Genomic DNA, 27285 nt, shown 5'->3' with positions numbered 1-27285 from the left:
GTAGACAGTCCGTCATAGGGAGAAAAAGCATTGTGGTTCGGTAAAAGAATCAAGGACATTGCGCTTTATGCAACCTTATTGGATCAGCGCCGGCAGTGTATCCATTTTTCGAATAGGAATTGTTTGCAAGTAGTAAAGCTACATTATATCAATTCTCTGTAAACCTCGGTCATCTTTTTGACTGAGTCTTTTGTTTCTTTCCCGAATTCAGTGATAAGCTGCTTAAATATTGATCGAAAAAAGGGGGGCTAGCTTCATATCAACATTGGCCGTTGATGCATCATTGAAGCTTTTTCAGGTGTATGTACGAGTCTGCAATAAAGGAGGTTGCGTTTTGACAGCTTAAACTGAGGCTGCCTTGTAAGAATTCGCCAACTATCAAAGTAGGGAACAAAACAGCTCTTCCCTTAATTTCAAATCATTTTTTTTCTAATTTTTCTTTGGAGTGATTAGCTTACAATCAAAAGGACAGTTATAAACCCGCGTTTATTTCTTTTGATACTCTTCGAATGAACAAAAGAAAACCAAAAAAAAAAAAAAAACGAATAGTTGGAAAGAAAAAGAAAGGACGAGATAAGTAGGAGACAGACAAGGAGTTTGGAAAAATCGCATGCTATAACATTCTAAGTTTATTGATTTGACGAAAAGCGATGGCAGTATGTACTTTAAATAGAGCCAAATTTTATTTAACAAGACATAGGCTTATGAACATGGAAGGAAACAAGATCATTCTGCGTAATATAAACATACTTCAAAATTTAAAAATTGATCGAGCGTAGTGTAAATCACTCTTGAAGATTATAATACAGTACTCTTCGAGGCAATTGTATTTTGTTAAACTGATCTATCAAACTGCACCAGTGGCAGCTAACAATTGCCGCGATGCAAAAAAGCTATTATTCGTCAATTATTTATGAGCTTCTAATTTTTTCCATCCCCAATTTTTAGACGTTTTCGACGAAGGTTGTATCTGATTTTGACAAACGTCTCAAGGCAAAACCAAGAGTTGGAGTATAAATGGCAAAAAGTGAGACGAGGCGAGATATGACAAGAACAATGGAGACAGAGGGTCCCTTGTAACCGAAAAAGGTTAAAGAGAAAGAAGGCGAGTTCCTTGGAATTCAATGGAGGTGAACTCTGCTATGCTTCTCTTGTGATCAGTAACTTATAAGTGAAAGGGTTCAAAAGATTTTTCATTAAATAAATAAATGTGATTGAAAGGTATACGGGAAAATAAAATTACTTTTTTTTTTTTTATCTTTTTTTTTCTGTTGTCTCCAAAGCATTGGTTCTTTACTAAGTGGTATTATCCTCTAGTAATTCCAAGTGTCCTTTGATGGCACCACCTACACTGACGCGGTCGATTAAAAACGTATCATGCCCAAACATAGCATCCAGTTCGTAGTAAGTGACACGCTTATTGCCTGCTGCTCGCAGACATTCAGCAATTTCCTTTTGCTGCCAAACAGGGAATAAGATATCCGATTGTACGCCTAATACCAGCGTTGGCATATTAATGCCCTTCATACCCTGCACCAAGTCTTGCGTAGCTGGATCAGATGAAGATAGCGTCGTTAATGGTCTCTTACTTTCTCCATTTTTCACTTCTTGCTGATGATTATCATTCAGGTCGTCTCTTTCTGTTTGCTCTAACGCAGATTGATGGCCAACAATGGATCGGCAGGCCTCGGCCATGATGCGTGAAGAATCCGCTTCGGAACCGTTCCTCAGTTGTTGCTGCTTCTTTACGATTTCTTCTAGTTTGCTCAGATTATGTTTTCGCTGGCTTTGTAATTTATCGAATTGGGAGGAAGACATGTCAAAGATATCCATAGCTTTAGAGATGTACAAAAGAGAGTTGGGATCGTATTGCAAACAGAAACGCTCTCCCTGATGATCCAAGTAGGTCTCAATAAGGAAATCAGGGCACAGAGCTGGAGATTGGTTTTCGTGAGCTCGTTTACGACCAAAGCGTAATTCCCATTCTGGACCTGATCTGTAACTGATAGTGGCAATCTCACGGGCGAGCTATGTTGGTTCATTATATCGTTCTATCAGTTTTTTCTGGACGACTCAAAAGTTGTTGAAAACATGGCCTCTTCTACTCTTACCTTCATGCCTATATGAGGCGGAATTCCTTTGTAATAAAAGCCTTTATTCCAGTTCGGATCAGCCATTAACACTTGTCTCTGAGTATGTCGTAGAGCAATAGAGTAGGGATGTGACCTGACACAAGCTGATATTGAGATCAATCTCTTGACACGATCAGGGAACAGCTTAGCAGCCGCGACTGACTAAAAGAAACGTAGTATATTCAGTACGGCTTTTCGAATGAAACCCTTGCAATCCACGTTTTAATTAATGACAACTATTCCATCACTGCTTTACCTGCATACCACCCATACTGCTACCCACGCTAGCATGCAACTTTTCGATCCCTAAATGGTCCAGCAATTTGAACTGTGCTCTCACCATGTCGTAGATTGTCACAATAGGAAATCGTGTAGCATAGCGTTCTCCATCAGCAGGATCAACGGAGCTTGGCCCTGTTGAACCATAGCAACCTCCAATCACATTTGTACAGATGACAAAAAATTTGTTGGTATCAATATGAGCACCGGGTCCAATAAAATCTTCCCACCATCCTGGTTTAGTATTTTTGGCGTGCGATTTTGCATGCGAAGACGCTGACAGACCCGTGTGTATCAGAATAGCATTGTCTTTTTTTTCATTGAGCGTTCCCCACGTTTCGTAAGCAATATCAAATTTCGGAAGAATGCCACCATGATCTAGTAAAAAGGGATGAGGATATTCAAACTTTTCATAGCCGGTGACAATCTTATCATAACTAGGCTCGGGTCCACTGTCTAAGGCCATGGTGCGAGAGGCAAGTTTATCGATACATGGAAAGGAAAGAGGCGGATTGGAAGATGTGCTATTGGTATTGTCGCCGTTACTGCATGAAGCATTTTTTATGTCAAATTGTTGATGTAAGCCTAAATTTATTCACCAAGAAATTAAGGTGTGGGCTGTTGAGTTTTCCAAGTTGAAAAACAAAACAAAAAAAAAACAACATGCATAGCCCATTATCGCTTATGAAAATTTACCCCTTTGAGCAATTGATAATACCGGAAGAGCAGTCTTCCTTCGCGCTATATAAATACTTGACGAACGGAACAAAGAAAAAGTCGACTTCATTGAAGAGTGCGATGAGTTGTAAAAGAGCTAGTAAAAGTCGACAAAAGAAACTGATCAAACTTCAAATGTCAAGAAAGAAGATCTGATCAACTTGAGATGTCGAAAAAAGAGGAAACAACGAGAACAATGGGTGTCTTATAGCCATTTGCTCCATCATTTTCCATCACGCCATATTTAAAGCCTTCTTATTGGACTATGCGTTCCATTATTGGTTACTGCACACCCGATTTTCCTCGTTTTGACAACCAGGATTATTGTCCATTACGCCATTAAACGTACTTTTTTTCCGCAAACCAATGACCTGCTTGATCGAATTCGTTGTACAATAAAATTACAGCTGTCAATTTGCCAATTATTGAAATATTACGATCAGCATAAACGTTAATTCGCTTAAACAATGCTGATATTTATCTGATCTACGCCTGCAACCACAATGGTATTTTTTTTTAAAAAAAACTCGTGTTGATCATTTATCTCCTTAAATATCGAGAATGAACTAGACATCAAAATACATGTATAATAAAGCCGTAGCAATTGAGTGAAGAAAAGCTTAGCATGAATTGATAGCAACAATATAAAGTATATACCGTCAAAATAAGGGCTTTAATCATGAGAAAATCTGTTATAATCTGCAGTTACAATGGTATAAAATAGTTGTGCAATCTAAGCTTTTCCTTCAATATCTTGATCTTTCTCTACTGTCATACCTTTGCCGACGATGGTCATCATCGTTTTCCTTAGACTGTCTTGACTTTCTAGTATTTCGATGGTTGTCATCGCTGTCACCTTTATCATCGTATTTCCTTCGACGCCTTCTGTCCTCTTCTTCATCACTGTCGTTTTTAGATATTCTATGCCTGCTTCTAAGATCTTCTTCATCGCTACTATGTCGCGATTTTCTATGACGTTCTCGACTCCTATCCCGAACTTCATCTCTTCTGCTTGATCTATAACCATCATGATCTCTGCTATGGGACCTTTCTCTTTTATGTTTGCGTTTTTTGTCACTCTTATCCTTTTTCTTGGATTTTTTCTTTTCGTGTTTCTCTCTAAAATAAGCTGCCATAGGATCTTCTTCATCTACATCAATATTCGAGGCTGCGGATGTTGATTTCTTGCTTAAACGCTCATCCACTAATATAAGATTATTGAAAAAACATCACTGATTGATACAAGACCTGTGCTCTGATGCATAAAATGGAAACTGTTCATTTTATACCTTCTATCATCTGTGGCGCTACATTCATTTTTGGGCCCTCGTCATCCTCGTCATCGGATGCAGCATCTTTTCTCTTACGCTTTTTGGGACCTGTATGAGAGTGGTCTACACGAATTGTTCGCCCTAAAACCTGTTGCATTGGAGAGCGATGAAAAGTGAAGAATTTCGGTTAGAAAAAATAATCCCCTTTAAAACATGGATCCAATAGTCCTATTGCTTATATTACAGTGGCACCGTTCAAATTATCCACAGCTAAAATGGTACTGCGTTGATCTTCATACTGCAAAAAACCAAATCCTTTTGACTTGCCATCCTTTCCATCGCGGATAAGCTCTGCGTGTATGATCTCACCATACCTAAGGAAAGAAAGGTTTGCAAACTGAATTAATCGCTGTGTCCTTTTCGTCAAAAAATCGTCTTGGGCTGAATATGACAATACTTACTGCGAAAATATACAAACAAGATCGCCTTCCGTGAGTTCAAAGTCTAAGTTACCCACAAATATCCAGGCTGAATTCTTATATTCTGCATGCCATGATGCTGTGTCTGAATAAGATCCGCTAGCCAACTCCTTCTCATTTATTCTCTGAATCTCTTTGACGACGCTGTAGAAAAAAATGAAACAAATGAATAGGATAGTCGAAAGACCTTACTTTGAGTCTATCAAACAGTTAGGAAAGCATACTTCATTTAAGTAATGGAACAAAGGTGGAGAGCTGATTGCATAATGACCAACCATCGAGCGACCTACATAGTTGTGGCACAAATCTAATCCGGGTCGGCGCAATCGATTTTGGAACACACGCGAACCGGCACAAATAAATCTTTTACCTTGTCGAACCGAACAATCACATGTTTAATTAAATACAACATATCATATACTGAGCTTATAAATTTAACACTGAAGCGTGGTTGGTTAAGTGGTATAATCTTCGCCTGCCACGCGAAGGGCCGGGGTTCGATTCCCCGACCACGCATATTTTTGAAAATTTTTGTTATTGTGGTGGATGTAGCGAAATGGAGACGAAGGCTTTCTGGAAGTTTTGTTCTTTGGAACTAAACAATAATTAACAGAATAAAAAAAACACTTTGAAACAGCTGGTGGGCAACGTACTGAAGACTCTTCTAGACATCACTAGTATACGATTGTTGATCGATAATGCAATTCAAGGAGTGTAGCCCCCGGTCAACTTAGCCATCATTCTAAACAGTGCTGAACACCTTTAGCGCAAGAAAGAGATTGAGCGCCTTGCTAATGTTTGATAGTAACATTTATACTCTAGTTTACTCATAAATGACCTTTCCATCACTATTATTCACTCCAACTCTTTACTCGATAGGGTTTGTTTTCTTAACATTGAATAAATTTTACCTGATTTTGAAGCAAAAGAAATAAAAAAAAAAAAAAAAGAACTGGACGGTAAGCTCAGTGGCATTCATTATTGCATAGATAAGACGTTAGAGATTCCATTGCTTATATAGAATGGGTATCTCAACGAGCATGATTGAGATCTCTCCTTGCATCCATTTTAAAGATGCTGTCATTATTCTTGTGCAAAGAACATCCAAATTATATCCTATCGATAGCAACGCGCATCGATACCTCAAAGCATATGCTTCTCACTGTTATACAGATTAGGCCAGGAAAAGGTAAATTCGTGCCTTCGGAAGAAATTGGCACATCGAGAATTCATGCTGTTAACCAATCTGCATGTACCTGAAAAGCTAAAAGACGTAAAGAGAATAGTTATCGTTGCTACTTGTCCTTTCCCATGTTCATTTTTTTTTTTTCAATCTGTTTTTCTCGACAACCCTAGTTCTGGCAATAATGCCAATCAAGTTCCAATGTAAGTGCTGATAGATGCACAACATCTGTCGATGCTTTCGTACGAAGCAAGTGCTTTTCATTTTCCCTACACAATACAATCTTCTACGACTGCAGCGAACGATCTGTTTGTGAGTGCATGTCTGGTAGTTGTTCTTATTTACATTATCGTTTACTTTGCGAAGCTCAGAGTGAATACAATACTTTGGTGAAATAGGCAAATAGGGAGAGAGATTTACAGTTTGCTCCACATTCACTTTGGTTTATCTGAACAATATCTTTATACCTGCCCGTTTGAACACGACCCTTCACCTTAAATTAGCTTTTGGCATTCTCAACGTTAGCATATTGATTGCTGTCAATGTAAAAGTCAATGTCTTCCAAAAAGAAACTTTACGTGTCCTTAAATATAAGAAGCATTTTTAATCCATTGATGAGATAGAATGTACGGAAACCAAGATATAAAATGAATTTAAGTATAAATAATGGAACGATTTATTCAAGTAAGCTTTATTAAGAGAAATATTAATAGAATATAGGATATCAAAGCTGTACTAGTTTTTTTTTTTTTTTAAGCTGTACAAAAGAAAATGATGGGAGTCAAAAGTCATATAATAAGAGAAGAGTAGAGTTATACATTATAGGCGAAATGAAGAAAAGGGAATAAGTATCGAGAGTGGTGTATGTAGATGAAGCAAAACAGAGAGTATATTCTACTCTCTCTTTTGTTTTATATAACTGCTATCCTCCCATTTTTTTTTCAACAATGCATCTTTTCTGATAGAAGCCAGAGAAAGAATAGGTTTGGTGCTAATCGAATAAGAGCTGATTCGTATAGAAGTGGATGCTGTTTTTGAAATTGAGATCGATGTTTATTTGGAGGAAGTGTACTTGGTGACAGCCTTGGTACCTTCAGAGACGGCGTGCTTGGCCAATTCACCAGGAAGGATGAGACGGACGGCGGTTTGAATTTCACGAGAGGAGATAGTGGAACGCTTGTTGTAGGCAGCCAACTTGGAGGCTTCAGAAGCAATACGTTCAAAGATATCGTTGACGAAAGAGTTCAAAATGGACATGGCCTTGTTGGAAATACCAGTATCAGGGTGGACTTGCTTCAAGACCTTGTAAATGTAAGAAGAGTAGGTTTCGCGACGAGAGACCTTCTTCTTTTTGGCATCCATGTTCTTAGCCTTAGCGGGAGCTTTACCAGCGACAGTTTCTTTGGGAGCCATGTTGAATAGTTATTATATGGATAGATATAAATTACGAGTAAATGGGAAAATTTACAAAAAAAAAGGGTTGGAAATCAAAAGTAGGTCCTTTTATATGCTTTTTTTGCTACTCTACGCAATTTTCCTAATTTGTAAAAGTAGATTGACCTTGTGTGACTCGCCAATCATTTTTTTTTTATTTTTTTTAACCAAAAAAAAAAATACATAATTTTTTAACGACGAAAACTATGAGCTGCCAGCCTCAACGCGAAAAAAAAATTGAAATTTGAAAAGTATCTTTTCAGAATTACCGGAAAGTAATGGACAAAAATCAACATGAACGATGCTTTCCTTTTTTGGTTGTCGACATTGAATGTATTTTATTTTCGCGAGATTTTCTTAATCCACTTGAAAAACTGACACGTATAATCGCGTAAATGAATGATATACAATCGATTTGTCGAGTTTAATTATTTTTGAAAAATTTGGTATGACCCAAGTCTTTGAAGGGCTTGCCTTGTATATGAATGCCAAAGGAGGAAAAATTGCTACAGCCTGCTTTGAAAAAAAAAAGGGTACAACAAAAAAGGAGTCACTTTTTTTGTCTTTTTTTTTTTTCATTTTTTTGAGAAATTGCCAAATTTAGAAAGTGTCGAGGTGAGCTCAAAATCGTATATAAATACGCCCGCCTTTTGAAATTTCTTCATTTTTTTCCACAACTCTTTTTCTTCAACAACACATAACAATAATAATCAACAATGTCTGGTGGTAAATCTGGTGGAAAGTCTGCTTCTGGCTCCAAGTCTCAAACTCGTTCTTCCAAGGCTGGTCTTCAGTTCCCCGTTGGTCGTATCCACCGTCTTTTGCGTCGTGGTAACTATGCCCAACGTGTGGGTGCTGGTGCTCCTGTCTACTTGGCTGCCGTCCTCGAATATCTCGCTGCTGAAATTCTCGAATTAGCTGGTAATGCTGCTCGTGATAACAAGAAGTCTCGTATCATCCCCCGTCACTTGCAATTAGCCATCCGTAACGATGAAGAATTAAACAAACTTCTCGGTCATGTTACCATTGCTCAAGGTGGTGTCCTTCCCAACATTCACGCTTCCTTGTTGCCTACCAAGACCAAGAAGGCCGGTGCTTCTCAAGAACTTTAAATCTAGAACGACGAATAACCCAGAAAACAAACACATCTGTTACCATTTGCACGCACGCTAATTCTATACAACCAACATCAACCACAGCCAAATAACTTATATATTCCTATATATTTCACACCTTACTTCATCCTATGTTAATTTGGATATGATTACCCCTTTTTCCGTTTTTAAGAGTAAAAACTCTCTATTTTATTGATTTCCTTTGTACATATTCTCTACTTGTTTTTTTTTTCCTAATACTGGTCATAATATAATAAACCGTTTTGATAGTCATTTGCAATATGTTTATTATATCGAAAAAACAAAAACAAACGAGATATATTATTGCTATTCATCATTCATAGTAGTAGTAGTAGTAGTAGTAGTAGTAGTAGTAGCGGTGGTGGTAATAGTAGGATTGGGTATATGAATTACATTTTTCTCCAAATTGAACCTGACACGTTTCTTTTTTTTCCGTAAGGGCGAGTGATGGTTATTATCGTCCGTCATTGGTTTGCTTTTATCCTTTTTACTAGTAGTATTAGCATTAGAAGGTGAGGCGAGAATTTGTTTCCTCGAAAGCAATCTAGCAGCTCTTGCTTCTCTCTCTTCTCGTACTCTCCAGACTTTGAGTTGATTTGCTCTAGCTGCTTGTCGTCTTCTCTTTTCTGTAATGGTCAATGGTTTTGTCATAGGCACCTCTTCTTCATCGTCGTCCGCAGGATCATCGTGATAAAAGTGTTCTTTTGCGTTATTCCCAACGTGGGCATTCTCTATAGATGTTGAAAAATCAGTGGTTCTCAAAGATTCAGGATTTCTGTTGGAATGAATGGAACGAAAAGATGAACTAGACGAAGGCTTATCAAGTGCTGAAGAGACTCTTTTTTTACTGTTCTTTCTCTTTTTTTGTCCAATGACAGGTTTGAATATTCTTTTCAATTTCTTATGATGCTGTACGGGAAGAGTGCATGAGCTGGTGGCAGTGATAGCTGAAACATGACTTTGCACAGGAAATGTATCCGTTTTGGCAGCAGCAGCAGCAGCAGCAGCAGTAGTAGTAGTAGTAGTAATCATGGTCGGTGCCGACAGTGAAGCTTTGGGTGTATGCTTCATCGAGTTATCTGTCATCGGTACAGTTTTTATAGCAGATGCTGTGGATAGATGGGTGCTTTTGTTCACGTCATTCATAGATAGTTTATCAGTAGGTGGTGGGTTTCCACACATCTTGATTTTTTTAACAGGGACAGACGTGGGTAGAAACTTTGGATGACTGTTATTCGACAAAAGCTGCTCTATGGGCGTTGGTTCGTATAGGCGCTTCGTTGCAGCTCCCATAGTAGTCTCTGTCCTTTTCAAAGGAGCCGTCGTCGCTGAATGAGATGGCTTTGAGTGACTGAGTGGCTTGTTTGAGGTTTTCTTGTTATGTTCATACATTGTGATGAGCTTCACAGGAGTAGAGCTGGAACTCAAAGGCGGAATAGTCGACGCTGAAGATGATGGCACTGATGTTACTGTTGTTGTTGTCAATGACGTTTTTCCAAAGATTTGTTTATAAGCAAAAAGAGTGATTTCAGTGGCGACAGAAGGCGAAGTATAAAAAGTGGGGTGTTTGTATAAACCTTTCAGGGTGATCAAAGCAGGAACCACAAACACAGTGTTTGACAATAACGGCGGTTTACCACAGCCGGAACGAAGAGCGAGAACTGGGCGAGATGTTGCACTGAATGTCGACACTGTGAATGGAATGCGGCTTTTATTTTCGAGACAGTCGTTTTTGGTTCTCTGTCTAAGAGGTTGATCATTTTGAATGTTTTCAAGTTCAGTAGTAGTCATGCCTTTTTTTCTCTTTTTTCCTACATGCTGAAGACCAAAAGACATATGTATGAAGGGGGAGGGGGTGGAATACAATTTACTTTTTTTTCTTTTCAATTATTTCCAATCAGTGTTAAATTAGCCAATAGAATTGAAGCGATGCTTTATAGGACAGGGTCGACCACAAATTACTTACATATAGCTCTTTTGGCTATAATAAATACATACACTCGTGTGAGATGGGATAGAATAAAAATTCACAACGTGACTCTATGCCTTAAGCGTTTCCCCTCATGATTTTTTATCTTTATCAATGATTGATTTTTTTTTTATTTTTTTTTCGCTGTATGCGCACTGTCTCTTCATTGGTTATAATACCAATGCTGTCATGAATCGTCTCTTTCAAGGCTTTGTCTATGTCATCTACACCAACTAACAGAAGCCCATTCAAAAAAGATAAAACACTTTGCTAACCAATAAATAAAAACAATGCTTACTTTAAGGTTGGTTACACGTAACACCCAACACGACAATCAGAGCATAATGAGGGACCAAGTAGCACAAATAAACAAAAGACAAAAGAATTCATGTACTTCAAAGAGTCATTATTATTTTATTTACAGGAGAGTTTAAAAAAAAAGAATATTAGGCGGAAAAAAAAAAGGAGGAGGGGAATGATATAAAGTTGGCATCCTTTATATTGTAGTTTGGTTGTTATTTGTGTTGCGTATAAATAATCATAAAGAATTATTAGGAGAGGGCTCTTCCAATCAGTTATAGAAATAGTGAGGATATCATTGGAAAGATAAAATGGATAATTTAACCGCCAAAACCGTAGAGAGTACGGCCTTGTCTCTTCAAAGCATAGACGACATCCAAAGAAGTAACAGTCTTTCTCTTGGCATGTTCAGTGTAAGTAACGGCATCACGGATAACGTTTTCAAGGAAGACCTTGAGGACACCACGGGTTTCTTCGTAGATTAAACCAGAGATACGCTTGACACCACCACGACGGGCAAGACGACGAATAGCAGGCTTGGTAATACCTTGAATGTTATCACGAAGAATCTTTCTGTGACGCTTGGCACCACCCTTTCCGAGACCTTTACCACCTTTTCCACGACCAGTCATTTTGAATTATATAGTTTGTATGTTAATGAAATTGAATGAGAAGTAAGAAAAAGGGAATTTTAAGGAAAAAGACTTCCCCTATTTATATTCTTTGACATTTTTCAATAACCGACATTTTTACTACATCTTTTTGAAAAAAAAAAAAATGGTTTTTTTTTTTTTTGTAGAAGTTCCCAATTAATTTTTTTTTTTTGACGTCGCGCTGACTCCTTCCCTAACGAAAAAAAAAAACATGTATTATTTTTTTTTTCGCAAAAGGAAAATTTTTTCTTTCCATTTTTTTTTTGCTTGGAAACCCACAATGAAAAAAAAAAAACCAAAATTGCCTCGAGTGCCTCAATTGCTTCAATTAAAATTAAAAAAGAGTGCTTTCAATTGACCAAAGAATTGTTTCTCCAAAAAATAAATAAAATTGAAAGGCTTGTCAAGATGCAAAGAAACATTTGTTGGTGTCGTTTTTAGATGATTTCAAAGAAAGTGGTAGGGGGGGAGGTTGCTATCATGCATCTTGCGTAGTATGGAAGAAAAGAAAAAGACTTGTAAAAAAAAATTTTTTTTTTTCAAGGGAGGGAGGAGCGCGTCTGAAAAAAAAACTACATCTTTTTGAGGAAAAAAATGTATAATGCTTGAAAAAAAATTCATTCAACAACAGAAAATGCCATTGCATTTAAAAAAATATATAATCAATGATTTCCAAATCAAGAAGCGAGTCCTGTGACTTCATTTAATTTTTTTTCTATAAATACATCGACTTGGGAGATTCTGACTTTAAGTTTCCCTTTACTCTCTATCTTTTTTTTTATTTATTCCAAGAATTAACAATAATGGCTCGTACTAAACAAACTGCTCGTAAGTCCACTGGTGGTAAGGCTCCCCGTAAGCAATTGGCTACTAAGGCCGCCCGTAAGTCTGCTCCCTCTACTGGTGGTGTCAAGAAGCCTCATCGTTACAGACCTGGTACTGTCGCTCTTCGTGAAATCCGTCGTTACCAAAAGTCCACTGAATTGTTGATCCGTAAGCTTCCTTTCCAACGTCTCGTCCGTGAAATCGCTCAAGACTTCAAGACCGATTTGCGTTTCCAATCTTCTGCCATTGGTGCTCTTCAAGAAGCCTCTGAAGCTTATCTCGTCTCCCTCTTTGAAGATACCAACTTGGCTGCTATCCACGCTAAGCGTGTCACTATTCAACCCAAGGATATCCAATTGGCTCGTCGTCTTCGTGGTGAACGTTCTTAAACAATCTTGCACTATGATTCACTTATCACCTTTACTATAACTTCAACATCAACATCAACATCAACATCAACAACTGTCCTTTGACACTAGTAACATCATCAAGGAAACTTGTTTGATAATATCCAACCGTTATTGAAGAGCCTTTATTATGATTTAAATTCTATTTGTTTATTTGCCTTTGCATGACCCTGTCACCCACTCTCGCTCTCTCGCTCTCTTTTCGCAATCTATTTAATATTACCCTTACCCATGATGAACGCTACTTATTTCTTTTTTTCTGTACAGTTTTGTATTTTCTTTTATTATTTTACCCTGAATAAAAAGAACAAATAATGAAAGTTAATAATCTCTTTACTTTTTTGTCCGCTGTGAATGACTGTATTCTTTCCTTTGTTATTTGTAATGTCACTAAACATACAGTTTCCCCTCAATAAGAAAAAAGCTCATCGCTCTGTTGAACCCGTTATTCTATCATTATCCTCCAGGAGGAGGGTGACGGATTTACATGGATTGTCATACTGAAGCAATGGATACTTGGACAGATCCTTACATCTTTTTTTATATCAATTATCTCCCTCATCCAGCATATCAGGTGCACCTAACCATCAAGCATTATAAATCGTACCGTTGTTGGCGTGCGTCAGAATTCAATCATCGTAACTTGCCCATAGCCTTTTTATTGATTTTAAAAAAAAATGCCAACACAAAAACACTAGAGAAGGTTCAAGATGAAATATAGTTCATAGATGACATTTTTGAAAAAAATAAAAATAGATTGGCTTTCATAACGTAATAGTAGCCTTCTCCGCGCATTACTTTACCAGGAAAGATGTGGATTGGATTCTAAAAGTCAAAGAAAAAGAAATGTCCGGCATTTACAAAAATCATCATTTATTGAATGTTAATTACACTAATTAACAAGACGCGATGGTGTAAACGTTAAATAAGTTATTATTGAGGTGAATCGTAAGGAGGCTGCTGATAGTAGCCTGGTTGCTGCTGCGACAATTGCGACGTATTTTGTTGAGCCGATGGCTGCTGCTGTTCAACATCCTGCTGCTGCTGTTGTTGTTGTTGTTGTTGTTGTTGCAAATAGGGGTATTGTTGCATAGCAGCGTAGGAATTACCCATCATCACATTCATAGCATTCATAGCCGTCATCATATCAGGCTGCTGTTGTTGATAATTGGCATAATAGTTTGCAGCCGCCGCTGCAGCCGCCATATTCATAGGATTGTAGTTATTATTATAGAAGGAAGAAGGAGCGGTAGCAGCTGCCATAGTAGGTGTGGTGGCCGGTGGATCATGATCAAATCTCGTTCTTTTGTTCTTTATTTCGTCATAGTTAGAATTAAACGAATGAGGGCCTTGTCTTTTCATATTATTATTATCATCGTATTGTTGTTGTTGTTGTTGTTGCTGTTGTTGTGGTTGACGTCCGCCGGGTCCACGAGAATGATGATAGCGATCTTGTTGGTATGGATGATGGCGGTGCTGTTGTGGATGATGAGGATGCTGTCCACCACGGAAGCCAGTAGCCTTACCCTCATCGTAATGACTGTCCATTTTCCATTCCTTTTTATATTCGGCTTCAGGCTCTTCCACCACCATTTGACCTACGACGGGTTGTCCATGGAAGCCGCCCACAGGCGCATTCTGTAAGCTGTGCTTTTCTTCACTATTTAGCTCACTTAATGGAATGATCGACTCTCCACGATCAAAATTAAAATGCTTTTTAGGGCCAAAACCAAATGCCCAATTCACTTTCACTTGGTTATGTTCTAGCCTCATACCATCTGCCTCATACTTGGCTCTTTCTGTGGCAGCTCTTGTCGTGTATTTCAAAAACGCATTATGTTTTCCTCTGAATTTCTTGGATACAATCACGCTCCTTAATTCGCCATATCTCTCAAAGTTTCTTTCAACATCTTCTCTTTCGAAATGATCAGGTATAGGTCCAACGAATAAAGTACGTGTAAGCACTACAAACAAATACCCAAAACAGAAGAAAAAAAAAAAAAAAAAAAAAAAAGTTAAAGGAGCCACTTTTCATCTCGAGAATAGATCTTTTTTTCTGCAGTTCTTTTACCTCTTATGCAACCGGGAGAAAGGCTTGGATCATGTTGAGGTGGCGCCCCTTTGAACGATGAGGACTGTCTCTGTGGATAGGCAAAAGTATTTGCTTGTGGAGGGGGAGGAGGGGGAGGAGAGGATGCATACTGTTGGGATGATGGCTGATGTGGGTCGTAAGGGGCCTGTGCTGGATCTTGTTGAGACATCTGAGGATAGAAAGGAGCAGGAGCCTTTGGAGACATACGCGCAGGAGTATCATTCGTTGGATTCCAACGCGACTTACGAGGAATAGACGGTCCTTGAGGAGGAGGCCAGACACCTTGTCTTTTCGAAGGCTCAGAAGGTGGATTAGGAGTTTCCGTCTTTGCAGCCGGCATGTCAGTGGCAACAGGCGTTAAAAGAGCAGGCGGTGTCGGTGTCGATGCGTCAGACGGAGTGGAAGATACCAAACCGCCCAATAACTTGGCCAGTGCAGGTGGTAATTGCTTATCATCTGTCGTAGGTGTGGATGATCCCTGTGCTCCGTCTCCTAATGGCTGTTGCTGTGATGGTGGAGTTGATTGGGATACTGATGACGCAGTTAGACCAGGAATATTTAGAGTTGCTGCTAAACTTCCATTGCCAATATTACTCAGGGTAGCCAAAAGTTTCGCAGTATCTACTTCAACTTTTTTTTTTGGTAGTGTTTTTTTTTTTTGAGGGAAAAGAAATGGCAAAAGAAAAATGGCAACAAAGAAGCATTTAATAACTGAACAAAACCTTTCAAACTGTTACAAAAGAGAAAAAGTCTCTTAAATCGTGGATCAAAGAAAAAGCAAATGTTGCTTTTTCTAAGCTCCTCCTTTTCTCTCTGTTTAGTTTTACAATATATTCTTTTAAAATGATAATAACCTTTTGCTTTATTGTCTTCTGCTTTTGTAGTAGTTACTGTATTGAAAAGATGATTTTTCACGTAGTCCATTGTATCTTTCGAGTAAACATTTCCTTGTTCCCAAAAATCAAGCGTTTTTCTCGCCTTTTCCTATATGAAGTCGACATTAAAAGCGTAAGTTTCGACAGATCAGTCGCATCAAGGGGTGGTTGGGTGGGTGTGATTCTTTATCCTATCTTTGTCTCTCTTCTATCTTTTTTTTTTTTTTTTTTTTTTTTTTTTTTTTTTTGGCCACAATGTGTTTAGTGGATTCAAATAGAATTCGTGCTAGAAGGAAGCCAAGCACGACAATGAATCGACCTTTTTGTTGATCATGGCAGAGACAGAAATAGGTACCCCAACACCCATGCCCACCATGGTAGAATAGGTGTTTTTCCCTTTAAATACTACAGAATACTACTTTACCTTGTCTTTTTGAGAACATGGTTCAAAACAGCCTCTTAACGAATCCTCTTTCAATACAATAGCAAATCTTTTCAAATAACCATCCAATTCATGTGATTTCTGTTCATTGTTTTCCTCTCTCTTTCTCTGTTGCTTATGTACTGCACGAGAAATGGCGTCAATAACATAAAGCCCTGCTAACCGATAATCTGGAGGGGCTGTTTCAATAAATCGAGCAATGCAATGTGTAATGTAGTTGTGATGCTAAGATAGAGAGGTTGGATCAATAGGTCAGTCTTTCCAGGCTCATAACAGTTGGAGTCACCTGAATTAGTCCTGTAGCTGAATCTTCAGCATACTTTACCTGGGGATGATTCGTTGCAAGACTTTGAAGTGCAGTGATTTTGGAAGCTGACACTGGCAGTTTGCCGTCCAAAAGAGACTGCAATTCCTGTTCGAATATCGTTCTATCCCAACTATCTGTCATGTGTTTTCAATGTTTGCGAGGTTCTGTTGTAATGTACTTGTAGTCTAGTCGGTCTCCAACAATGTTGAGGCTAGTGAATAAGATGGGAAAGAATAAGAAAAAGAATGGGAAGAAAGTTTCAAAAAAAGAAGGGTTGCTTTGACACTTTCGACTTTTCTCCAACTGCTAAACAAGTGTAAGCAGAAAGAAAAATTTTTTGTTTGTTTGCGTCACCTTTTTCCCCGTCACCCACCACTTGACGAGAAGCAAGTAGAGGAAAGGTAGGTTTCAAGCCGTTTCTACTTGTGCAAAAGATGAAAGACAAAACACATATGAGCCACGGCTTTCAAAAACTCTCACATGCGGTCTATATTTTTACAACCCTGGCAATGTATAATGAAAATATCTTTCTCAATAGGCCATTTTTTAACCGAATAAACGATAACCTTTGGTAGAAGTGATAAAATGATCGATCAAAGCATTGATGTATGTTCGCTGATAAAATATAGAGCTGTTAGCTCACTTGGCAAACATCACACTCTAAGTAAATCGCTCTCTATATGCTACTGTACGCAGATAGAGGGAACGTGAGCGATTCCCGAAAATTTTCCAAGTACAGCTGAGACACTTTCTTTAGTTTGGGCTTTCAAAATGGGTGGAGGAACCACGACCCCTCCTCCGCAAATTTCGACCTGAATCTTTCTTGATTTTTCCACTTTGACAGTGCTCTCAAATACATCGTCAACATGCAGGCATTCCGTTCCATATTAAAGACAGCTCCAAGCTGGAGACCTTTGTCGGCAATTACCAACTCTACTCGCTCCATCAGTACCATAACACAACCTTCCATTACTACCTCAAGCCGAGTTTTAAGCCAACTTGTACGATCGAATACAAGACACACCACGATCCTTCCTTTCAACCTACCAACACAACCAGCCCAAAAAGCAACTATGGCCACTTTGTCACAAGTAATGAGAAAACCTCGAAAATCTAAAATCAGCCTAAGTAAAACACCTGCTTTGGACAGTTGCCCAGAACGCAAGGGAGTGTGTTCCAAAATTTATACCATGAAGCCAAAAAAACCCAATTCGGCTGTCAGAAAAGTCGCCAGAGTCAAGCTGACAAACGGTAATGTAGTTACTGCTTACATTCCCGGTGAGGGTCACAATTTACAAGAACATTCAGTGGTGCTTGTCAGAGGGGGTCGTGTACCAGATTTACCGGGTGTACGTTATCATTTAGTTAGAGGCGCTATGGATCTACAAGGTGTACCTACCAGAGCTACCAGTAGATCAAAATACGGAAGTAAGTTGCATTTTATTTTTGCATAAGAATCTTAACAGAAACAAGCAGATCAACAATGCTCATTGTTCCTTTTCTTTTCATCAAATCCCAATAGCTAAAAAGCCATCCAAGAATAATTAGACAGTAAAAATGCTCGATGCATAATAATTTTCAAGGGGAAGACAGCATTGTAGTCAATAATTTGTATAATTCAGTTTCTTCAGAACAGCTATATTAAAAAAAAAAAATAGTCTATATACTCAAAAACTGTTATATGTTTTGATTCGATGGATTAAGATGGCGTTGGGACATGGAAGTCAATGCTGATTTTATCTTGTAATGCGTTATGTATAACGTTTGCTCTTTTTAGATATGAATGCGCCAAACATGTTGGTCACTGCACCGATCATAAATGCAACTTGAGCACCGTCATGACATAGGCTTACCATGTTTGATGGTACAAGCATATCGACAAATCAAATAGCTGCTGCATGACAAAATGTCATAATTATGAGATAAGGCAAATGGAAGGTAAACGGATGCTTTATTTCTATCAGTAAGCTTTTTATGAGTTAAAGCAATATTATTAGTGTACAGAGGTTAGCTATTGTTCTCTTGTTCAAGCATATAACGTAATTCTACCTATTTTCCAAATAGCAATTTCAATATGATAATATAGTTACAAAAGTAAAATGCATATACATTAAATAGAATAAATCCACATCATGGTGCTGTCGTATCCGTATTCTTTTCATTGACTTTCTTGATTGCCAAATTTTGGGTACTATTATTACAGCTGATACTCTCTTTTGTGGCAGTAGGACTATCGAATAACTGTATATTTATATAGGGTCTATTATTATTGTTTTTCTCATGTTGACCCAAAAATTGATCGATTATTTCGGTAGTGGTTATCCAACCCACTAAGCCGGGCTCCATAATCAACCCAATATTGTCAATGATGGTTGTAAGGCTACTGCTCCCAACAATGGCTTCTTCTTTTCCTCCTCCAGCCACGGTCATCTGATGAGAAGTCAAAGAGGGGCTGATGCCGCGAATTCTTACTTTTTCATTTCCATCACAGCACATGTTATCGAATGACGTAGTGGCTGTAGTAGTCGTTATCTCACTATTCCTCTTACTGCTAGTGCTATTCAATTTGATATGCTGACATACAGGACATGTGGAGCGAAATAATTTACGTATTTTACAACCGATATTCTTCTGGTGCTTCGTAGCAACAGCTTCCTGTACGGCTAACAATCGTCTTTCTTCTTCTTCCCGTTCTTTTTCCATTACGTTTACGTCTTCTTTTGTGTAGTAGACTAGTATGATTTTCTCCCTAAGTTGTTTGACAACAGCGTCAAGGTTACCTAATTGATGGTTCCATGCTGTCTGCCTTTTTTTTTTTTTTTCGCCACTTACTTGGTTAGACGTAATGCTTGGTTCAAAAGATCAACTAGCGAAGTTCGTGACGAAACTGTCAAATATGGCTCTAGCTTCATTTCACCGATAGCTTGAGTGTGACATTCATCGCTTCCTACGGTATTTAGAGACTAAGAGAGTATGAGGTTCTTGGATGATTCTCGTTCCTTCTTGTTCTTTTATAAGTATATCGTTTCAACCCAGTAAACATACCTTCAAATCTAGAACGCCTCGTACGATGTAATTACTGTAACTGTTACGATCTTGCATCTCTAAAGATTCACCTATCATTTCGCTGTCGCTGTTGGTTTCACGGTTGATGTCGTAGACGAACAAGTGGGAATAACCATTATCCAGATAGCGTGTAATTTGAGAAGGCGTGATGACCGTATTGCTTTTCATTAATAGCATATCATTGACAGGCGTCATTAATTGAGCAGCGGTTTTCTGTTGCAAAGCCAACGTACGTTGAATGATGCTGACGGTTTCCTGCCTCAATGTGCCTTCGGATGAGCGACTTTCATCATGCAATTCAACCAATGCACTTAACTCTGTGGGATATGATGATGAAAAATTGACAGAGTCAGTTACACAAAAAATGATAAACACTCTATCGTGACAAGTCAATGCTCAGTTTACCAGAGACATCGTACATAAAGCCTGAATGGGTTCCAAGTAGGTAGTCAAGAAACCTTGCAATTGGCCATGCTATTACATACCAAACAGCAATGAATATCTTGACCGGAATGGCAAAGAAAGCACCGATGGCCAGACCGTGCTTTGAGAAGATGGCCTGAGGTAAAATCTCTGCAAAAAGAACGAGTAAAGCGGTTGATATGATGACGGAAATGAAACCTGGTAAGTTTTGAAAGTTATGTTAATCAAAAAGGTTCTTTTGTGTTCTTTTTGTAATTTTCTAAGATTTAATTTGCATTAAATCTGCAAAAAGTAGAACACACCCGTTAAGTGATTATCGTTACCTTTGCCGATAATGTTGTCGAATAAAATTGGAAGCGTTTCATTGAGTGCAGTATTGGTCAATAACAGCGTGGTTAATAAAATATGTCCATTTTTTCGAATGGGTAAGATTTTAGAAGCATGATATTGTTGTGTTGGCGAGCCTGCAATTTGTAGGATTTGTAGATTTGTAGTGTCCAAAGACATCTATTGGGGGTAAAGAAGAAGCGATTTTCAATTTCAAAATAAAAAAGTGCGAAAACTTGTTGATAGCATCACTTACTATGCCAAGTGTAAGGCCTACATAGAAAGAAAACAAAAAAAAAAAAAATACATTTGTTAGATACAAACTCATTTGCATGTATCACATTGCCACTCCTGGGATATAGTTACCTGCAACTACGCCACTCGCTGATACCAAAGCAAGAATAGTGACGACTTGACCCCAAAACCCAGCAGATTTTATATCTACCGAAGGAATCCCTTCTTCTTCGCTTGCAGCCAGTACTACATTATGGGCTAACGGTAGAAGTAGCAACCCTAGAATTAAACATTGTTGTCTACTGCTGACAACTATTGATTTATGCATGCAATGTGTCGTATAGTTGAGCAAATATGATATATCTATGTAGATAGTTTTAGAGAGACAGACTGAGAGAAAAGACAGAAATTAGGAAAGTAAAAAAAGAATAAAAAAAAAAAAGAGGAAGTTTATAAACTTGCAGCGTTTTATACAAGCACAATAAAGAACTACCTTTTTTCTGATGCAAAGTCTCCTCTTTTTCATGCGCATACTATCATGAAAATCATCCAGAAGAATGTGGTGATAATGAGCTGCTAGTGCATAATGAGCTTTTGATATTCTCGCTAATCCTATGTTAATCAGGTCGTTATACTGTCTCTTATACACAGACTATCAATACTATCAAAATAGCTATTTACGATCCGCCATCATATTCTTCTGAGGCTTTTATCCATTGCGTGCCTTCTCTAAATAAGATTCAGAATTAGGAAAGCAAACACAGTTTTAATTTGAAATCACTTAAATATAAAAATCCGCGTATAAACTAAACTACGACAATGTAAGTGGGAGATTTCAAAACGTAACTAGACATCTTTACTAATTCATCAAAAGAAGCATATGATTAGGCGCTCTAATTCTGTCTACGCACTTATCGACGATGCTCTATTCGAAGCGTCATGTATTTACCATGGTGAAAAGGTTGGATGATTCTCTTTGAGATCATGATTACAGCTTTTCAAATACAAATTTCCGTAACTTTATGCATAGTTCAAAAAAGTATATAATCCTTATTAACCGATCGATATATGTCTAAATTGCAAACTAAATTCTTGTAGCAAAAGCCTCAATTTAGAATTCTGAACGATACCAAAGCCATTACCTCAAGAAATTCAATTAAGGCCATTCATTTCTATTAATCAAGAACTGCAAGTGTAACAATCACAAACGCGAATTTTAACGTCTCGATTTATACAGCATTATTTAAAACTCTCTTATTTTCTTTGTTAGTTGCTAGAGATATCATGTCAATAATCTCATGGTTTTCTCGTCTATTTTACCTTATTAAGAATTATTTGCGCATAAATGCTTGATTATATCATGAATTTCTGCCGACTGTAGCAATGAGCAGTAACATGATCTCAGCTATGGAGGACCGGAATCACGGCTCTTTTCAATTTAAAGCGAGGATATCAATCGAGAAACAGTTGTTAGCAGTAGTTTACAAGTAACAAGTGTTCATAGTAACAATAGTAACGGAAGGTGCATAAAGTTGCGTATCTATTGATGCAAGGAAAATAAAGCGGTTACTTCAATAAGGGACAATACTTTTCACCGCACTCAAAACCAACGATAATATGGGTGTAGGAAAGATATAAGGCTCAGAGTACCCAATATTGTTCGCTGAAGGATTTTACGTCAACTCACGTCAAATGATACTGACAACCAATATACAAAACAATTACATAAGCTGACCTATTGAACGTGCCCCCGAGATCAAGTAAGAGTAATTCCATGGATGTCGAAAGCTATCCGTCAGAAAAAAAAAATTACTTCAAAAGTGAAGCTTTGTCTGCATTGCTACACATGCATATTCGTTTATCGAAAAGCAAAGTTCGGCCGCTAAGTTGATAACGATAGTGGGAATAGTTTTGTATGCAGATTTGCATTCTGAAAATTAAATATCCTTTCAGGAGTGCTTACATTTACGACTTTTGAATCGTTGTAAATCAATGCAAAGCGCTTTATTGTTTCTTGTAGATCCATCCTCAAACGTCTGTATGTTCTATTCTTTGCCGCTTTTAATATACTTAACTCACCGCTTTAATACCCGTTGTACTCATACTTCAGTGAGTACTGAGCACACTATTTCAACTTCTTTCATAATATCAAAAATGGCTACAACAGCAGCTGATATATCTACGAGTAATGAACCTATACAGAATCTCCGGTATGAAGAACTTAGCAAACTCTCAGGCACCTTTGGACACGTTTTACTACTGATACGAAGTACATGCCAAAATTGAGTGGATAAATCTGTACGCGAAGATGAAAGAGGCTAACTATTCAATTGAAAACATTAGTCCCGAAAAACAGATAAGTCAGAAAGTAGAAAAATTGAGCTTGAGTGTAAAACCACAGAAGAGAAGTACTCCTGTTCCCCTTCCAACTTTCTTATAGTTTCAATACAAAATAGCTTATTTTAGGTTATAACATCCCTTTCTTTTTTTCTTTTCTCTCTCTCTCGACGTTGAAAAACCTCTGATACAACAATTGATAGCACAACATGAAAATACCGAGCATCAGCTTAGCCACAGTTTACGCTTTTCTCTATTGTATTAATGCTTCGCTAAGTCAAGCGGACACTGCAGCAAGTGCATGTGATCCAAGCACATGTAAACTACCAAATTGCCTATGTCCCTCTTTATCACCGCCTGGTGGATTGTCACCGAAAGATGTGCCTCAGTTTGTCACTATCACTTTCGATGATTCCATTCAACCTGAATTATTAGCTACGGCTCGTGATTTATTGAATGTCAAGTAAGTTACAATGTATTTAGCTAATGGGAACAGGTCCTAGTTGAAGAGAAGCTGAAACGATAATTTCAACTACTCCCTACGTACTCAACCTCCTTTGACTCTTCCTCTTCCTCTGTTCTTGATTACGCATCGAAAAATTCGACCTTATCCGCTAATGTCTGTTCTGATGTTTGTATCTCACTGGTCCCTCTTTCCTCTGATGAACGTTTAGGAACCCAAATGGATGTGATGCAAAGGTATATCAGAGCTACCAGAGGAGCAACCCTAAAAGAGTTAAACAATTTGTTTAAAGCTTCTTGTATACCTGATCTATACATTTTAGGGATCTTGGTATGTCTCAATGCTATACACTAACTTTGCATTGGTACAGCAATGGTATGCTCAAGGCAATGAAGTAGCAGAGTAAATATCGCAATTTTTATTTTTTCTTGGAACAAAACTGGACAACTAATTCGACTATCTTATACCTTTAGCCATACATTTACACACGTTGGTAAGGAAGAGTAACACCGAAAGATCATCCTATTCCTCTTTATTGATTGTGGTGACACATTTCAAATTGCTTCGTTTATTATGTTCACTATAGGTTCTCCATCAGGGCAGTAAGTATATTCAAGCAATCAGTATTTAACGACTCTAATGATTCATTAACATCGGATTGATGACACAGGGAGATTGCTGCAGCTCGTGCTATGCTAAATCAGTATGGCGGTGTTCCTTTTGGAAAAATCAAGGGCTTTCGAGCTCCTTTCTGTAAAGTATTGACACTATTATATAGGGTCCGAATTTGACAGTTAACAACCACCTCTCTCCGAAAACTAGTAAATTATACGCAAGATACTTTACGAGAAATATCTAAACAAGGCTTTCTTTACGATACTTCTGCTAGCGGAGTCGTTGAGGATTGTTATTGGTATATATACGATTAACTTTACAAATAGGTAGCCGGCTAGATCACCTTTATAAACAAAAATCATGATTGTTAGGCCTTATACTCTGGATTACGGTCTTGCTAACGACTGCTGGAATAATGTCTGTGGGTCTGATTTGAAACTTCCTGGTATGCGTTTCTTTAAAACAATCAAGATGATCAGACTTTTGTCTAAGCTTCTCTTATCATTAGGACTCTGGGAGATTCCTATGTATGCTGTTAAAGATAATGCTGGTGTAGCACAGTTGATGGACGTGTATCTTGCTGGAAGTCCATCTGATGTTACAACTTGGTCCAGTGAGAATTTTAACCGGCATTATAATGGAAACAGACAACCTTTTGGCATTTACGTTCACCCAAGTAAGTCGTGCTGGTATCCCTTCATCATACAATTACTCGACATAGTAAACTGATGACATAAGAACTGCATTTCGACTAACATAGCCCATTTAACAAATTACCCTGGACTACCTGATACAAGTGCGCAGAAGAAAGCAGTTGTGAGCTTCATCCAATCTTTACAATCTAAGCCAGACGTCTGGTTCGTAACCAACGAACAGCTTTTACAATGGGTAAGATCATTGTTATTTGCCAGTATTGTATCAAGGCCTTGAACTAACTGTATGCCTTACTCTCATAGATGCAGCACCCTGTTCCTGCTAACCAGCTGGCCAGCCAACCTTACATGCAATGCAGCGCCCCCAATACTGGTAAAGAAATCTGTAATGGGCTTGAGACGATCAACATTGCTGGAAACGCCGTCTCTGGAAGTCTCCTTAATTCTTGCAACTTCAACACTACGAACTGGTCGACCTGTTTCAATTGCCCATCGTATGAGCCCACTCTAGATAAGCCTACACCTGACAGTGCTGCCCCTAGCTCAGATTCTAACTATCGCCACCCTTTGCCAAACAACTGCGATAGTATTTGGTGGGATCCTATTGCTGGTCAATGCTTATGTACAAGCACTTCTTGCGCCTACAACGATACCGCTATTCCTATATCTTCGAACCCAGCAGCTAATACTACCACATCAATCACTGGATCTACCTCTCAACAAACAGATGCAAATCAAAGTAATGCTCATCAATTGAAGATGATATATTCTATGTTGGCTTTTTGCACAGGTTTAGTGACAGTTATCGTAATGGGTGATCTTTGTTCGTATTGATAATTAAATCTGAATATACGTTTCTGCACAACTGTCTCGCTCTTCCTATAGTTTAAAATTAAGATAGTCTATAAGTTAATTAAATTTTATTATTTGAGGAAATCGAGTATAGTAGAAAGTGATATATATGAAACGAGGCATGATAATTTACAAGTCTATAAAATAAAAAGTGAATGAAGAATGTACAAGTTATGAACTAAAGAAAAAGAGACTTTTTAAATAAAGATAATACGATTAGAACATAACGAAAAGAGAAAGCAGTTTCACAATTAGTAGACTACGCGAGAGAAAGGATGCTTGACAACACCATATTGGATATCCATAATGGCATCATTGATCTTCTTCGTCAAAGGACCAGCCTCAGAATGAGGATCAGAAGGGTCTAAAGGAATATCGAGATCTTTACCATTGAAACCAATACGCTTAATAGGGCTTACAATACAAGCAGTTCCAGCACCGAACATTTCGAGAACACGGTTTTCTGCTACTGCTTGAATGATTTCGTCCATTGTCACTTCAGTTTCACGCATAATAATACCCGTCTCAGGTTCCCATGACTTTACTAATTCGATAATGCTGTTGCGAGTGACACCAGGAAGAATAAGACCGTTCAAAGGAGGGGTGATGAGTTCGGGACGACCTGTATCGGCATTCTTCCACAGCATGAAGAAGTTCATGGTACCAGCTTCGGTTACTTTGTGGTCCTCACCAAAGAGCCACAGATTTTGTTGGTAGCCTTGTTGAGCGGCAATGGTTTGGGGTTTGACACAGGGAGCATAATTACCACCTACTTTACAGTCACCAGTACCTTGAGGCCAAGAACGAACATAATCGGTTGAAGCTAACAGACTTACAGCCTTGAAACCTGTCGCAAAATAAGGGCCGACAGGGCTGGCAATGACGAACAATAAAGCAGATGAAGGTGCACGCACACCTAATGAAGGTTGGGTACTGATCATGGTAGGACGAAGGTACAATGAATAGCCACGCTTAGAAGGTATCCAACGATCTTCAATACGTAAAAACTCAACAATGACTTTAATAAGTTCTTCGGGATCAAATGTCTAGACAAGCGTAGGAAGAAAAATTGTTAATATAGTGTTGACAAAAAGTGCAGTCTTATCTTTGACAGCTAGTGTAGCTATGTACTTACGGGTAAACCCAAGCGGGAGGATGATTTATTCAAACGATCCATATTCATTTCGGGGCGGAAAAGTCTGACATGACCTTCTGCATCCCTGTAAGCTTTCATACCTTCGAAACACTATGTATAGATTATAGATTTACGAACATTCAGTCATAATGAAAACCACATATTATCACTGTAAATCTGTTATCCGTGCCCTACCTCAAAACCATAATGAAATACTGTAGCACAAGGTTCAAGCTCAAGTTTACCATAAGGCTTAATGACAGGCTGACTCCAGCCACTTTCGCTGGTATACTCGATGGTTATCATATGATCAGTGAAATGCTTGCCAAAAACTAATTCATTTTCAGGGAGCAAAGGTTTTCTATCCTTTGTAACTTCAATTTTGAGATCTGTATGTTTGAAAGTTTCCAACTTTGAACCGGTCATTATGGGTTAATGGTGCTGAAGATGAAGAACAGAAATTTTTCGGGAGGCGAACAATAACTATGCGTGAGAATTCAGCGCCCTTTTATAATCATCACAGAAATGAAAAAAAAGTTACCGAATGAAGTTTCGGAGATCAAAAGGCGATTATCTGTAAAATGTTTAGTGTAATACCATGTCTCAGGACATCCTGTCTAACCTATCATTGTTCAGAAAAGAAAAAGAAAAAAATCTCGATTTACAAGTATCAGATAAA

The 27285-nt window shown here is 38.2% G+C and overlaps 12 protein-coding genes and 1 non-coding gene across 13 annotated transcripts; 5 read left to right on the top strand and 8 right to left on the bottom strand.

The window, feature by feature from the left end:
* Positions 1-1296: 1296 nt before the first annotated feature.
* On the bottom strand, positions 1297-3198 carry BDF20DRAFT_833252 (homoserine O-acetyltransferase; the record flags this gene model as incomplete). Its single annotated transcript, XM_053078625.1, has 4 exons — positions 1297-2028; positions 2112-2294; positions 2389-2996; positions 3108-3198. The coding sequence occupies 4 exons, from the start codon at positions 3196-3198 to the stop codon at positions 1297-1299; spliced, it is 1614 nt and encodes a 537-aa protein (XP_052939756.1).
* Positions 3199-4406: 1208 nt separating this feature from the next.
* Positions 4407-5024, bottom strand: BDF20DRAFT_814428 (uncharacterized protein; the record flags this gene model as incomplete). The annotated part of the gene is made up of 3 exons (XM_053076972.1): positions 4407-4547; positions 4644-4773; positions 4861-5024. Coding segments are annotated over 3 exons (435 nt in total), but the record flags the coding sequence as incomplete, so codon positions are not given.
* A 299-nt stretch (positions 5025-5323) lies between these two features.
* BDF20DRAFT_t32 lies at positions 5324-5394 on the top strand. The gene has a single exon. It is a non-coding gene; the product is annotated as a tRNA-Gly (tRNA).
* Positions 5395-6729: 1335 nt separating this feature from the next.
* Positions 6730-7423, bottom strand: BDF20DRAFT_970628 (histone H2b; the record flags this gene model as incomplete). The annotated part of the gene is made up of 1 exon (XM_053085018.1): positions 6730-7423. One exon carries the CDS (start codon positions 7421-7423, stop codon positions 7115-7117), a length of 309 nt encoding a protein of 102 aa, XP_052939754.1. The 3' UTR covers positions 6730-7114.
* A 760-nt stretch (positions 7424-8183) lies between these two features.
* BDF20DRAFT_855424 (histone H2A) lies at positions 8184-9048 on the top strand. Its single transcript, XM_053080242.1, has one exon. It carries the CDS (start codon positions 8212-8214, stop codon positions 8605-8607), a length of 396 nt encoding a protein of 131 aa, XP_052939753.1. The 5' UTR covers positions 8184-8211; the 3' UTR covers positions 8608-9048.
* Positions 9049-9617: 569 nt separating this feature from the next.
* BDF20DRAFT_855423 (uncharacterized protein) lies at positions 9618-10477 on the bottom strand (the record flags this gene model as incomplete). Its single annotated transcript, XM_053080241.1, has 1 exon — positions 9618-10477. A coding segment is annotated over exon 1 (850 nt), but the record flags the coding sequence as incomplete, so codon positions are not given.
* A 508-nt stretch (positions 10478-10985) lies between these two features.
* Positions 10986-11539, bottom strand: BDF20DRAFT_855422 (histone-fold-containing protein). Its single transcript, XM_053080240.1, has one exon. The coding sequence runs from the start codon at positions 11530-11532 to the stop codon at positions 11221-11223; it is 312 nt and encodes a 103-aa protein (XP_052939751.1). The 5' UTR covers positions 11533-11539; the 3' UTR covers positions 10986-11220.
* An 817-nt stretch (positions 11540-12356) lies between these two features.
* On the top strand, positions 12357-12767 carry BDF20DRAFT_910877 (histone H3; the record flags this gene model as incomplete). The annotated part of the gene is made up of 1 exon (XM_053083755.1): positions 12357-12767. One exon carries the CDS (start codon positions 12357-12359, stop codon positions 12765-12767), a length of 411 nt encoding a protein of 136 aa, XP_052939750.1.
* A 1764-nt stretch (positions 12768-14531) lies between these two features.
* Positions 14532-16642, bottom strand: BDF20DRAFT_808281 (uncharacterized protein; the record flags this gene model as incomplete). Its single annotated transcript, XM_053076563.1, has 5 exons — positions 14532-14749; positions 14857-15507; positions 15732-15861; positions 16177-16419; positions 16520-16642. Coding segments are annotated over 5 exons (1365 nt in total), but the record flags the coding sequence as incomplete, so codon positions are not given.
* A 932-nt stretch (positions 16643-17574) lies between these two features.
* Positions 17575-18049, top strand: BDF20DRAFT_904997 (30S ribosomal protein S12; the record flags this gene model as incomplete). Its single annotated transcript, XM_053083104.1, has 2 exons — positions 17575-17929; positions 18024-18049. The coding sequence occupies 2 exons, from the start codon at positions 17575-17577 to the stop codon at positions 18047-18049; spliced, it is 381 nt and encodes a 126-aa protein (XP_052939748.1).
* Positions 18050-18631: 582 nt separating this feature from the next.
* BDF20DRAFT_910874 (uncharacterized protein) lies at positions 18632-20879 on the bottom strand (the record flags this gene model as incomplete). Its single annotated transcript, XM_053083754.1, has 7 exons — positions 18632-19250; positions 19334-19464; positions 19547-19884; positions 19973-20188; positions 20314-20497; positions 20574-20590; positions 20684-20879. 7 exons carry the CDS (start codon positions 20877-20879, stop codon positions 18632-18634), a joined length of 1701 nt encoding a protein of 566 aa, XP_052939747.1.
* Positions 20880-22967: 2088 nt separating this feature from the next.
* BDF20DRAFT_329353 (uncharacterized protein) lies at positions 22968-25588 on the top strand. The gene is made up of 11 exons (XM_053075209.1): positions 22968-23351; positions 23563-23587; positions 23674-23753; positions 23825-23844; positions 23938-23953; positions 24022-24104; positions 24174-24264; positions 24338-24411; positions 24475-24642; positions 24727-24854; positions 24923-25588. The coding sequence occupies exons 1-11, from the start codon at positions 23098-23100 to the stop codon at positions 25451-25453; spliced, it is 1470 nt and encodes a 489-aa protein (XP_052939746.1). The 5' UTR covers positions 22968-23097; the 3' UTR covers positions 25454-25588.
* Positions 25589-25722: 134 nt separating this feature from the next.
* On the bottom strand, positions 25723-27032 carry BDF20DRAFT_814873 (branched-chain amino acid aminotransferase; the record flags this gene model as incomplete). The annotated part of the gene is made up of 3 exons (XM_053077026.1): positions 25723-26517; positions 26607-26717; positions 26802-27032. The coding sequence occupies 3 exons, from the start codon at positions 27030-27032 to the stop codon at positions 25723-25725; spliced, it is 1137 nt and encodes a 378-aa protein (XP_052939745.1).
* Between the last annotated feature and the right edge of the window lie 253 nt (positions 27033-27285).

This window comes from Mycotypha africana, assembly GCF_025528875.1.
Source record: "Mycotypha africana strain NRRL 2978 chromosome Unknown BDF20scaffold_2, whole genome shotgun sequence".
NCBI classification, from domain to species: Eukaryota; Fungi; Mucoromycota; class Mucoromycetes; order Mucorales; family Mycotyphaceae; genus Mycotypha; species Mycotypha africana.
The sequence above is the reverse complement of the archived record's forward strand: the minus strand, read 5'-3'. Positions and strand labels throughout refer to the sequence as shown.